Below are 12,666 nucleotides of genomic sequence, written 5' to 3' on the forward strand. Positions count from 1 at the left end.
CCTCCCTCAGCGCTGTGGCTGCAGTGCAGGCCGTTCTTGGAGGGGCAGAGGCCCTGCGCCATCGGCACTGCTTCCCTTCCTGCTGGGACTGAGACCAAACGTGTGTGCATTTAATGCAGCACCCAGGATGAAGGCGCTGGCCTTGCCTGGAGCCAGCACTGTCGGGACCCGAGCACGGAGGCTCTGGGCACAGGGGCGCTGAGATGAAGTCAGTGGGGCAGCTCTCGGGAAGCAAAGGGGGCTTGGCCTCGGGCTGGATTACCGGGTCTGCGCGCTGTGCGCACAGCCTCAGGACCCAGTCGACGCCTGGGGGCAGGGGGCGCGGCTACAGCAGGTCCCCAAGTGGCCTTCTCCCCACACCCACTCAGCCCCGCCGGGTGTCTCACAGCTGCCCCTGGCGGAGACCCAGGCCCAGTCCTTGTCGCTGGAGGGGAAAACGCGCACTTGTATTTATGAATCAAGTACACAAACAGGTGTTGTCACCACTTTGCTACTCATCGTTTCCAAGCAATATTATATATAAAAGTCATTTTTATAACAATCAGGTTTGCTAGAAAACATTTTTTCCATGCACTGTGGGTTTCTGCACCATTGACACCTAGAGCCTGGTACATTAAATGTATCCTTTATGCAGGCACGCCACAAAAATGTTAAGCATTTTTGAGTTTTCTACTCAAACCCACCCCAAAAGAAGCCCTACCTCTTTTCTATTATATGGGTTATTAACATTAAAAAACTAGAAAAATACACATTCATCTCACTTTCTGTAAAGTCCTTTTCCTCTGTTTTTACATGACCAAGATGTTGGCTTGATTATGAATTCAAAAGTGCTCCCAAAGTTCTTGATGATGATTCGTAGAGAAACCTGAAACACAGAGAGACAGAGTTAGCTACAGAAAAGTGACCAAACTGCACAAATTTACACTTCCACAAAGTAACTGTAAAATGTTTTGCAACAGAACAAGGAGAGAACTAAAGTAGCCGCTGTCCCTCACGTAAGTGGAGTAAGTGCCGTGTCACAGAGACTCAGGGCGACGTGGCGCCAGGACAGGGCCGCCGGCCGGGAGCTGCCCCGCCCCAGGACAGACGGATGGACAGAGCACCCTCACAGGGCCTGCACTCGCCCCAGGACAGACAGACAGAGCACCCTCACGGGGCCCGTGCTCGCCCCAGGACAGAGTACCCTCACGGGCCCGCGCTCACCCCAGGACAGACGGACGGACAGAGCACCCTCACAGGGCCCGCGCTCGCCCCAGGACAGACAGAGCACCCTCACAGGGCCCACGCTCGCCCCAGGACAGACAGAGCACCCTCACAGGGCCCGCGCTCGCCCCAGGACAGACAGAGCACCCTCACAGGGCCCGCGCTCGCCCCAGGACAGACAGAGCACCCTCACAGGGCCCGCGCTCGCCCCAGGACAGACAGAGCACCCTCACAGGGCCCGCGCTCGCCCCAGGACAGACAGACAGAGTACCCTCACGGGCCCACGCTTGCCCCAGGACAGACAGACAGACAGAGTACCCTCATGGGCCCGTGCTCACCCCAGGACAGACGGACAGACAGAGCACCCTCACGGGCCCATGCTCGCCCCAGGACAGACAGACAGACAGACAGAGTACCCTCGCAGACCCGCGCTCACCCCAGGACAGACAGACAAACAGAGCACCCTCACGGGCCCGTGCTCACCCCAGGACAGACGGACAGAGCACCCTCGCAGGCCCGTGCTCACCCCAGGACAGACGGACAGACAGAATACCCTCACGGGGCCCGCACTCACCCCAGGACAGAGTACCCTCGTGGGCCCGCGCTCACCCCAGGACAGACAGACAGATAGAGCACCCTCACGGGCCCACGCTCGCCCCAGGACAGACAGACAGACAGACAGAATACCCTCATGGGGCCCATGCTTGCCCCAGGACAGACAAACAGAGCACCCTCACGGGGCCCGCCCTTGCCCCAGGACAGATGGACAGACAGAGTACCCTCTCGGGCCCGTGCTCACCCCAGGACAGACAGACAGAATACCCTCACGGGGCCTGCACTCGCCCCAGGACAGAGAGAGTACCCTTGCAGGCCCGCACTCACCCCGGGACAGACAGACAGAGCACCCTCGCAGGCCCATGCTCGCCGGCACACTGCCTGCTTCTGGCACGAGGCCGTGCCCTGGCCCCGGGAGGACCTGCTCACGATGCAGACAGGCTCAGGGAGCGGTGTGGTCTGTGCGCCCTCCCAGCCGTGGTCAGCGGCCCACTGAGCGCTGTAAACGAGGCCCGCTTCCCCAAAGCGCATGACGCGCCCCATGTCCTCGATCGCCCACGACCTGCACACCCCTCACTTCCCACCCCTGCACCCGTCCCCAGTGACACTTGCTGGGGGCTCACAGATGTGAGGCAGCTTGTCAGCCCCTCCCCTTGCTTCTCCCTCCCCCAAGCTCCTTCAGAGGGTGTGGGCCAGCCAAGCTCTGCATTCCTGCTGAGACAAGGGGCGATCCAGGCCCCACATGGCCTCTCAGCTTATTCCCTCTTCAGCCCGGAGCTGTCACAGGCACTCGGGCCTGCCCGAGTCCTGCCCTGTTTAGTATCAACACATGCTCAGGGTAACTGGACACTTTCTAGTAGCCACGTTCAGAGAGATCAAGAGAAATCAGGTGGCCCTTGAACAACGCAGGGGTTTGGGATGCCAACCCTTGGCAAAGTGGAAAATCTGAGTATAACTTAGCCCTCTGAGAACGTGGCTCCCCACATCCACAGATTCAGCCAGCCAGGACAGTGCAGTCCCAGAGTACTCATCACTGGACATACCTGCACACACGTGGACTCACACAGTTCAGACCTGTGCTGTCCAACGGCCAACAGTGCAGTGTATCTAACTTCACGCACTGAAGGAAGTCGACCTGTAGCCAACACACGGAGTCGCCGACGCAGCTCAGAGCCCCCTGCCCACAAGCAGCGGAGCCTGTGCCTTCCTACAGCGGGGCCACGTCTCGTGTAAGACTCACGTGTCCCAGTTTTCATGAGGGGCCACATAGAGGCCAACACAGAAAAGTTTTTAAGATGTTTCTTTGTCTCAAAATTCAGAAATTCTGTTCAGACTTAGGTGTGATATTGTGGCGGAGCTCCGCCCTTGGCACAAGGTCACTGCTGTGTGTCATTACCCACCGCCAGCACCAGGCAACTCAGCACGCGACCACTGGTGGTCCCACTCAGCCACTAGTCAGCGCCGCAGTGGCTTGCCCACAGCAATCAACTGTCAGTGACCACCAGTGGGCAGTCCTGCTCAGCCACTGGCTGGCACCGCAGTGATTCCCTTAAGGGACCACCTGTCCGTGAGTGACCATTAGTACCAATTCAGCCAGCTGTTGATGGTGGCTGTCGGGTGGCAAGTGAGGTGAGCGGTGGGCCCCGGCCTTCTCCCTGGTGCCCCCGGCTCACTCCACCTTGGGCCAGCAGGTTATCTGGGGCCCAGGGCTATTGCAGGGCTCCAGAGCCCTCGCCAAGGCCGCCTGCTGGCCGTGGCCCAGACCTTAATGCAGTGGTGAGCCTCACCTCACGCCTGTGTCTGCACCTCAAAGGTGGTGGTGGTCCACATGCACACAGTCTGCAGGAACTGCCCCCCCGCCCCCCGTTTCTGCCCCCTGAGGAGTCCGTGTGTCAGTTGGGTCCCAGGAGCCTGGCTCTCTCGGGGATGAGAGCTGAGCAGGGTCTGGGGATGGCCTGGCCCTGAGGGAGCCACCAGCTGAGCCCTGCTCCTCAGCCAGGACTGCGACCTCAGAGAGCGACGTGTGTGTCCTGAGACCGTGCCCTTTCTTGTCAGAGCAGAGAAGAACATTCGTGTGGTGGAGATTTACAGGAACCTTGTTACCTGCCCATGACCCGACCTCAAGGACAAAGGATCTGACACCAAGAAGTCTGCCACAACCTACCACACCCCCCCTCACCTTTCCTAGAAAAGGGCTTTGCTGAAAGGTTTTGAGGAGTTTGGGATTTTTAAGGCATGAGCCACCCATCTCCTTGCGTGGCCCTGCAGTAATCCTTTCTCTGCTCTATACTCCGACATTTCAGTATTGCTTGGCCTCACTGTGTATTGGGAACGTGGACTTGTGTTAAGGTCATTTTTTTCACCAGTCCCATCTAAAGTTTAGTTACAGAAACAACAACAAAAAAAGAATCTTTACAAGTGCATATGTCTTTAGCCTGCCATGAAAATTCTCTCCCAACGGTGGTTACATGGCTGCCTCGCCTAGGACCCTCCTCCGCAGCGGTGTCTGTCCTGCTCCGGGTTGCCCTGCATGGAGGCCATTTGGACCCCCGAGGGGCTGAGGCTCTGGTTCATCAGCTGTGTTTCCAATGAAGGGCTTTTAGTTCGGGCAACAGCTGATCTTTTCTTTAAAGACTCCTATGGGTGTCTGGCTGGCCCAGCACTGCTGCCTCACCGACGGCTGCCTGCCTGTTCCTCTCACTGCTCCGCCACCGCACACGCGCTGTCTCGTCCGTCTGCGCCCCGGGGACACCACGGGGGTGGAGACAGCAGGTGGTGGGCTGCACGGAGCCCGCGGAGACCGGGGCACAGCAGCACCCAGGCGTCTGCTCCCAGGACACACGGGCGCCTCGGGCGTCCCTCCTGCCTGGCTCTCCCGGCAGCTGAGGCTCGGAAAGTGCAACGAGACCGCACCCGACGGACCAGTCGACAAAACACTGACCCTCCTGCAGAGACGGCCGGTGTGTCTGCTCAGAAAACACTCATTTCCAATGAACACCCCACTGCCTTACATTCTAACTGGACCAGAGGGCTCCTAGAGCCTTGAAGGTAATGTCTCTATGCTGACAAAAATAAATAATATTTTAAAATATAGTCTTAAATCTTAATTGCATATCTTCCATTAGATTGATCTTTATGTTTCGGTTTTTAGGTTCTTCTTTTCCCTCAAACACTGGTTTTCCTACAGTCTGCTTCTTGAATATTTAAGAAGGAAGCCAGTATTTCAGTCTCTACCTATTTGCTTTTTTAGGATGTTTCCTCCTTAAAGGGAAGAATTCTTTCTTGCCATCTGTGTATCAGCTCAGCAGAGGAAACTGCATGTAGTTCTAGAAACAATGAATAAACAAAACATTACACTGTGTTGTTTAGTCACTGAGTTCAACTGATTCGTGACTTAACACTCATGATTCTTGTCAAGGGCGCAGCCATTAGCCCTCCAAATATTACATGCCTGTTTTTAAATTCTATGAATATTCTTTTCTTTTCCATAGAGTAAGTTCTGAACTTCCAGGGCCTTTTTTCTGTCAATATTAACTAGTAACACAATTCAAGTACTCACCTTGAACCCCTGTGCAAGTGCAAAAGTCCCTCAGAGCAGTTCATACCAAACTATTCCAAAAAACTCTACTCACAGATGGTATTTCTAACAAAGAAATCTTGTAAGATGCTCGCATTTCTGAAGTTATGATTATGTCCTGCGACAGTTACTTATCATTATCTGGTTTGTAATTCTGACAACCTTGTTGGATATTCACACTGCCCAGTTGTCGACAGCCATACCACCCTGAATGCGCCTGAGTCTGATCTCGGAAGCTAAGCAGGCTCGGGCCTGGTTAGTACTTGGATGGGAGATCAGCTGGGAATACTGGGTGCTGTAGGCTTTTTGCCTCCCTCTCCTGGCTTCCCAGGCGGCTCAGTGGTAAAGAATCTGTCTGCCAATGCAAGAGAGACGGGTTTGAACCCTGGGTCAGCAAGATCCCCTGAAGAAGGAAACAGCAACCTACTCCAGTATTCTTACCCGGGAAATCCCATGGACAGAGGCGCCTGCTGGGCTACAGTCCACGGGGTCACAAAGGAGTCAGACACAAGTTAGCAACTAAATGGCGGCAGTGTTTTCAGAAACACACACACTCCTCAGTTTCCTCCAGATCAGAAGCTCACCTTCCTCTTCTCCACAGACGCAGAAATAAAACAGGTTAATAAAACCTAAAGTCTGCTGGTTTCTCCCTCTAAGATCCTTCTTAAACTTCACAGGAAACAGTCAACAGTCTCCAGCATAAAGCATGTAGCTGAATGCGTGTGCTTGGCTCATGACCAAGGACGCTGAAGCCCCCCACCAGTGCCCGGCTGCTGTCACCGAGCCATGGTGCCAGGCGGGTCAGGAGGGCCACTGGAGGGCTGCCCACAAGGCCCCGCCTTCGCCGGGAGGCCGGACAGGATAGCAGAGACGGCGCTGCGGGCCCCGGCCCTCCACAGCGGCTGCTGACCCGCTGGGCGCAAGGACGCAGCAAGGCTCACTTGGCTCGGCAGCTCACAGCACCGCCGTGTGCACGAGGTCCCTGAGCTCCCAGGGACTAGGTGGGCAGCGGCCCCCCAGGAGGCCTCAGGACCGCTCCCTCCCGGGGGTGAGGGTCAGCCTCAGGCTGTGAGTCCTCCCCAGTGGGAGCACGGCGCTCACACTTCAGAGTTCACTACAACCCTCACCAGCCCCCACCCATATACCAACACCTGACAGGAACTCGACCTGGCGCTCAGGCTGTCCTGTCACTGGGGTTTCTGCCTCCAGACTAAAACACCACTAACACTGAATATGCTCACCAAAGGAGGCTGGGGAGCCGTCTTAATACCTAACAAAATGGATTCTATGGAGAAAAGCATTGCTAGAGAAACAGATGGACCTTGCATAGAAGTAAAAGGGTCAATTCATCAAGAAGATATAGTAGTTCTAAATTCATATGCTCCTAATATCAGGATAACAAAATATATAAAGCAAAACCCCTCTATCAAAGACAGATCCAGCAAGCAGAATATCAGTAAAGACAGAGATGAACTCACCACCATCAACCAACAGGATATAACTGCCATTTAGACATGCCTTCACCCAACAACAGTAAAACACACGTTCTTCTCAAGTTCATATGGAACATTCACCAAGATAGATCACATATTAGGTCATAAAACACACCTTAATAAAGTTAAAAGAATAGAAATCCATACAGTGTCTTCTCTCAGATAACACAGAATTAAACCAGAGATCAATAACAGAAAAATAACTGGAAAATTGAAAGATTAAATAATACACTTCTAAAGAACACATGGGGCAAAGAAGAAATTTCAAGAGAAATTTTAAAATATTTTTAACTAAGTGAAAATGTAACATAGAAATTTATGGGAAAAAAAAATTTATGCCATGCAGCAAAAGTAATGCTTAATGCGTAGTAATGATTTATAGCACTGACTGAATATATTAGAAAAGAAAGAACATCCAAAATCAGTAATTAGGCTTCTACCTTAGGAAGCCAGAAAAAAAAAGACCAAATTAAATCCAAAGTAGGCAAAAGAAAAGAAATAATAAAAATTAGGACAGAAAGCAAAAAAATTTTAAAAAAGAAATCAATAGAGGACATCAAAGAAACTAAAATCTGGTTCTTTTGAAGCTCAATACAATCAATAACCCTCTTTGTTATTGTTTAGTGGCTAAGCTGTGTCTGACTCTTTTGTGACCCCATGGTCTGAAGCCCACCAGGCTCCTCTGTCCATGGGATTTCCCAGGCAAGAATACTGGAGTAGGTGGCCATTCCCTTCCCCAGGGGACCTTCCCCACCCAGGATGGAACCCAGGTCTCCTGCTTGGCAGAAAGATTCTTTACCACTGAGCCACCCGGAAAGCCCAACAAGCCTCTAGTCAGGCTGGGGAAAAAAAAAAAGAGGATACAAATTACTCATACCAGAAATGAAAGAGGGGACATCACTACAGATCCCATGGATATTATAAAAGATAATTAAGGAATACTATGCCCACAAAGTTGACAACCTAGATGAGATGGACCAAATTCCTGAAAGGCACAGTCTGCCAAAACCATTTCAAGAAGAAACAGACAATCTGAACAGAAAGTGAAAGTGAAAGTCACTCAGTCGTGTCCGACTCTTTGCGACACCATGGACTGCTACAGTCCATGGAATTCTCCAGGCCAGAATACTCGAGCGGGTAGACATTCCCTTCTCCAGGGATCTTCCCAGCCCAGGGATTGAACCCAGGGCTCCCACATTGCAGGCAGATTATTTACCAGCTGAGTCATCAGGGAAACCCAAGAATACTGGAGTGGGTAGCCAATCCCTTCTCCAGTGGACCTTCCTGACCCAGGAATCAGACCAGGGTCTTAAAAGATTGAATAAATAATTAATAACCTTCCAAAGCATCAGACCCAGATGGATTCACTGATGAATTAATTCTACCAAATGTTTGAGGAAGAATTTTACCAATTATTTACAGTCTCTTTCAGAAGAAAGAAAGAAAGGAATACTTTCTAACTCATTCTATGAGGCTAGCATTTCCCTAGTAGCAAAGCCACACAAAGACAAGGAAAGATAACTACAAAATGATCTCTCTCATGAGCATAGATGCAAAAAGTGAAAGTCGCTCAGTCGTATCCGACTCTTTGCAACCCCACGAACTATACAGTCCATGGAATTCTCCAGGCCAGAATACTGGAAAGGGTAGCCTTTCCCTTTTCCAGGGGATCATCCCAACTCAGGGATCAAACCCAGGTCTCCGGCATTGCGGGTGGATTCTTTACCAGATGAGCCACAGGGAAGCCCAAGAATACTGGAGTGGGTAGCCTATCCCTTCTCCAGGGGATCTTCCCGACCCAGGAATCAAACTGGGGTCTCCTGCATTGCAGGCAGATTCTTTACTAACTGAGCTATCAGGGAAACCCCACAGATGCAAAAATACTCAATAAAACATAAACTCAACAGTATATTAAAAAATTATGTACCATGACCAACTGGGATTTATCCCAGGTATGCAAAGCTGGTTTAGTATCTGTAAATCAACTACTGTAACCTGTCACATCAACAGGCTCAAGAAGAAAAATGATATGATCCTATAAGTAGATGCAGAAAAGGTATCTGACAAGATCCAACACCCACTATGATGAGAACTATTTGTAAATCGGGAACAGACAGGAACATCCTCAACTTGATAAAGAATGTCTACAGCTAACATTGTGCTTAATGGTGAGAAACAGGAAGCTTTCCCACTAAGACCCTGAATAAGACAAGTAGGTCCTTTCACCACTCCCTTTCAATATTGTAGTGGAAGCCCGAGCTAATGCCGTAAGGTAAGAAAAGTAAAGAAAGGTCTACAGATTGGCAAGAAGAAGAAAAGACTGTCTTTGTTAAGAGTTAGCAATTTAGGATTTTGAAAGCCTTTCTTCTAACGAGAAAGTAGATCTGGAAAGTGGTTTATTTCCCAGGCTTATATAAAACTAATTACCTGGTTCAAACCCCTGTAACACCTAACCATGTGGTGTTCAGAATACAGAAGGAAAGCACTGCTTCTGCGGCTGGTCTGAGAGTCAGACACAATTCAGAAAAGAGTCTACAGGAACCTGCATAGCATGTCAAAAACAGTGCATAGCGACAGAAACACCTGGGAAACACAGAGCAATGAGCACGTTCTTAGACAGTGGTCCATGTGGCAGCAACGGGCCATCCAGACAGTGGAAAACAATGCACATTTCTTCAGCCTCTGGAGGGATCTTTCCCATTCCCAACATGCATACTTATAAACAGATAATTATAGACTATGAACATCCATGGTTTCTTAAATATAGCAAACCACCAAATATAATCTGCTTAGGTTTAAAACCATACAGTGAGTTTGTATGCCCTTACTTTTCTAGGGCAGAATCTCACAAATATCAGTTTTGTTTTTGTTTTTAAAGACAGAATGCGGAAGCAATTAAAACATGCTCAAGGGGTCTTGCCAACAGAAACATTTCTGTCCCTTCAATCCCAGTCCTCTACCTGGCTGCTACTAGCAGAAATGAAGCGAGATCTAATACATGTTAAGGGATACCTAGTAGGAGTCCATATAACCCCAGTTGGTGTGTATCCAGTGCTTTACCTCTCCAAGCTGTCCTCCTCCAGGGTGATCTCCATGAATGCCTTCAGTCTCCTGTCAACAGCAGCTGCGACGTCCTTCACGTTCAAACTCTTATGTTTACCTGTTAAACACGGAAAAACATTGAACACAACCAATCAGAAAGCACACGTACTTTTTCAATGCAGGCACAATCTTAGTTAAGACAAAGCCTCCTGTCCTCACCTAAGTTAGTGCATCACTGACCAATGGAGCAGAAATAACTCCTCTAAAGGGATGTTAGGAGATGGCCCCCTGTTGCTGCCCGTGCCCTCAGACCTGACCATCAGCACCTGCAGCAGCAATGACACTGACGCATTTCAGAGTCATCATCTGCTCGGCAAAGGTTTAAGTGCCTATCAAGTACCAGGTGCTCATTCACTCGTCAACCGCCATCTTCACACCCTCCACGTGGAGAGCATCCCTCACCTTGCTGACTGGCCCCCAGGAGACACGCCCTCGGGCAAGTCTTTCCAGATGCCCGGCTGGGGTCACACTAGCTACAGATTCCTGTCACAAATCTGCAGCCATACTATGCATTCATGCTTATGGGGATAACTTGTTTTGTGAGGAGCCCCTTAGGCATAATACCTTAGAAAATAATTTCAAAAAAAAAAAAAAAAAAGAAAATAATTTCAACGTTAGTTCAGTTGCTCAGTCGTGTCCGACTCTTTGTGACACCATGAACCGCAGCACGCCAGGCCTCCCTGTGCATCACCAACTCCCAGAGTCCACCCAAACCCATGTCCATCGAGTCGGTGATGCCATCCAACCATCTCATCCTCTGTCGTCCCCTTCTCCTCCTGCCCTCAATCTTTCCCAGCATCAGGGTCTTTTCAAATGAGTCAGCTCTTCACATCAGGTGGCCAAAGTATTGGAGTTTCAGCTTCAGCATCAGTCCTTCCAATGAACACCCAGGACTGATCTCCTTTAGGATGGACTGGTTTGATCTCCTTGCAGTCCAAGGGACTCTCAAGAGTCTTCTCCAACACCACAGTTCAAAAGCATCAATTCTTCGGCGCTCAGCTTTCTTTATAGTCCAACTCTCACATCCATACACGACTACTGGAAAAATCATAGCTTTGACTACACAGACCTTTGTTGGCAAAGTAATGTCTCTGCTTTTTAATATGCTGTGTAGGTTGGTCATAACTTTCCTTCCAAGAAGTAAGCATCTTTTAATTTCATGGCTGCAATCACCATCTGCAGTGATTTTGGAGCCCCCAAAAATAAAGACAGCCACTGTTTCCACTGTTTCCCCATCTATTTGCCATGAAGTGAGGGGACCGGATGCCATGATCTTAGTTTTCTGAATGTTGAGCTTTAAGCCAACATTTTCACTCTCCTCTTTCACTTTCATCAAGAGGCTCTTTAGTTCTTCTTCACTTTCTGCCATAAGGGTGGTATCATCTGCATATCTGAGGTTATTGATATTTCTTCCAGCAATCTTGATTCCAGCTTATGCTTCCTCTAGCCCAGCGTTTCTCATGATGTACTCTGCATATAAGTTAAATGAGCAGGGTGACAATATACAGCCTTGACGTACTCCTTTTCCTATTTGGAACCAGTCTGTTGTTCCATGTCCAGTTCTAACTGTTGCTTCCTGACCTGCATACAGGTTTCTCAAGAGTCAGGTCAGGTGGTCTGGTAAAACTCGTCAAAAAATGTAGAAACACAACAGTAGTCACTGCAAGGTTATTACTGTATTTTACACTTTGCTAAGTATCTCAGAGGCGTCTCTGATTATTTTTCCAATACTATTTCAGCTGGATGGGATACTCAGAACACACACAGTTAAAACTAAGCAAACCACAGATACGCTAAATATTAATGCCAAAACACTATAATTGGCAAAATGATTCTGATTTTTAAACATACATGACAAAGGCAATAAATGACAAATCAATAGAAATTCGGTACAGAGGAGACATAATGGGTCCTGGGAAGAGTGGACAGGAGCTGAGTTAGGAAACCTCTGTGACTCATGCTGGTACAGGGCAGCTACACAGCAGACGCCCAGGCAGACAGCACATGTGGAATGTGGAAAGCTGGGAGAAAGCACCTCGAGAGCCTGACTGGCAGGGTACTTGTTCCCAAACATTCCAAAACGGATCTATGTAAGAGACACTCAGCAGTATCCCAAACAATACAAGAGGAAACTTAACCAACCTTTATTAATAACCAAGATAATGTGCAAAACAGCTGTGAGACAAACGATGCCTTCAATATCCTCAGAAATGACACATGCCTTCAATTCATCTAAAAATGACCTGCAAAAAAGTAAAAAACAACTGCAGTTACTCAATAATATATCTTAATACTTTATAGAAAAACAAATAATAGCCAAGATTCATCAACCACCAGGAATGGGAAATATCACGTTTCAGTAACATGGGAAATTGATTAAACTCTCCCCACACTCTTCACTGTAAGCATGCCAAATCATACAGGTGAGACAATAAAATCATATGATGCTGCTAGAAAGAGAACAGGGATGTTCTGGTAAGTGAATGAAGGCCTCTGCATACTCATGATATCACAAAAAAGATTTAATGTGCTATTGAAAGATAATTCACAGCTGTTGAAATGATGCTTTTGAAGTCTGCAGCAAACATATCTACTACTGAAGTTCCACAGGTATCAGACATCTGCAGGACTCTCCCTCCCGTGGCGCGTCAGTGCTGCCTGTACCACAAGACACCCTGGAATCAGGTCAGGTGATACACGCGTGGAGAAATGAGCACCACACGAAGCTTAACCAAG

At 49.3% G+C, this 12,666-nt stretch overlaps 1 protein-coding gene and 1 pseudogene across 2 annotated transcripts in view; one reads left to right on the forward strand and one right to left on the reverse strand.

Moving 5' to 3' along the window:
- Positions 1–479: 479 nt before the first annotated feature.
- The window catches only part of NCAPG2 (non-SMC condensin II complex subunit G2), a 67,575-nt gene continuing 55,388 nt past the window's right edge, over positions 480–12,666 (reverse strand). For both annotated transcript variants that reach the window (XM_043872466.1, XM_043872467.1), the window contains 3 exons: positions 12,073–12,173; positions 9,889–9,988; positions 480–865 (listed from right to left, as the gene is read on the reverse strand). In XM_043872466.1, coding sequence (XP_043728401.1) covers positions 814–865; positions 9,889–9,988; positions 12,073–12,173 — 253 coding nt within the window. In that variant the 3' untranslated portion in view covers positions 480–813. The remainder of the gene's footprint in view (positions 866–9,888; positions 9,989–12,072; positions 12,174–12,666) is intronic.
- Positions 5,525–5,639, forward strand: LOC122675042 (annotated as a pseudogene).

This window comes from Cervus elaphus, chromosome 18, assembly GCF_910594005.1.
Source record: "Cervus elaphus chromosome 18, mCerEla1.1, whole genome shotgun sequence".
Lineage (NCBI taxonomy): Eukaryota > Metazoa > Chordata > Mammalia > Artiodactyla > Cervidae > Cervus > Cervus elaphus.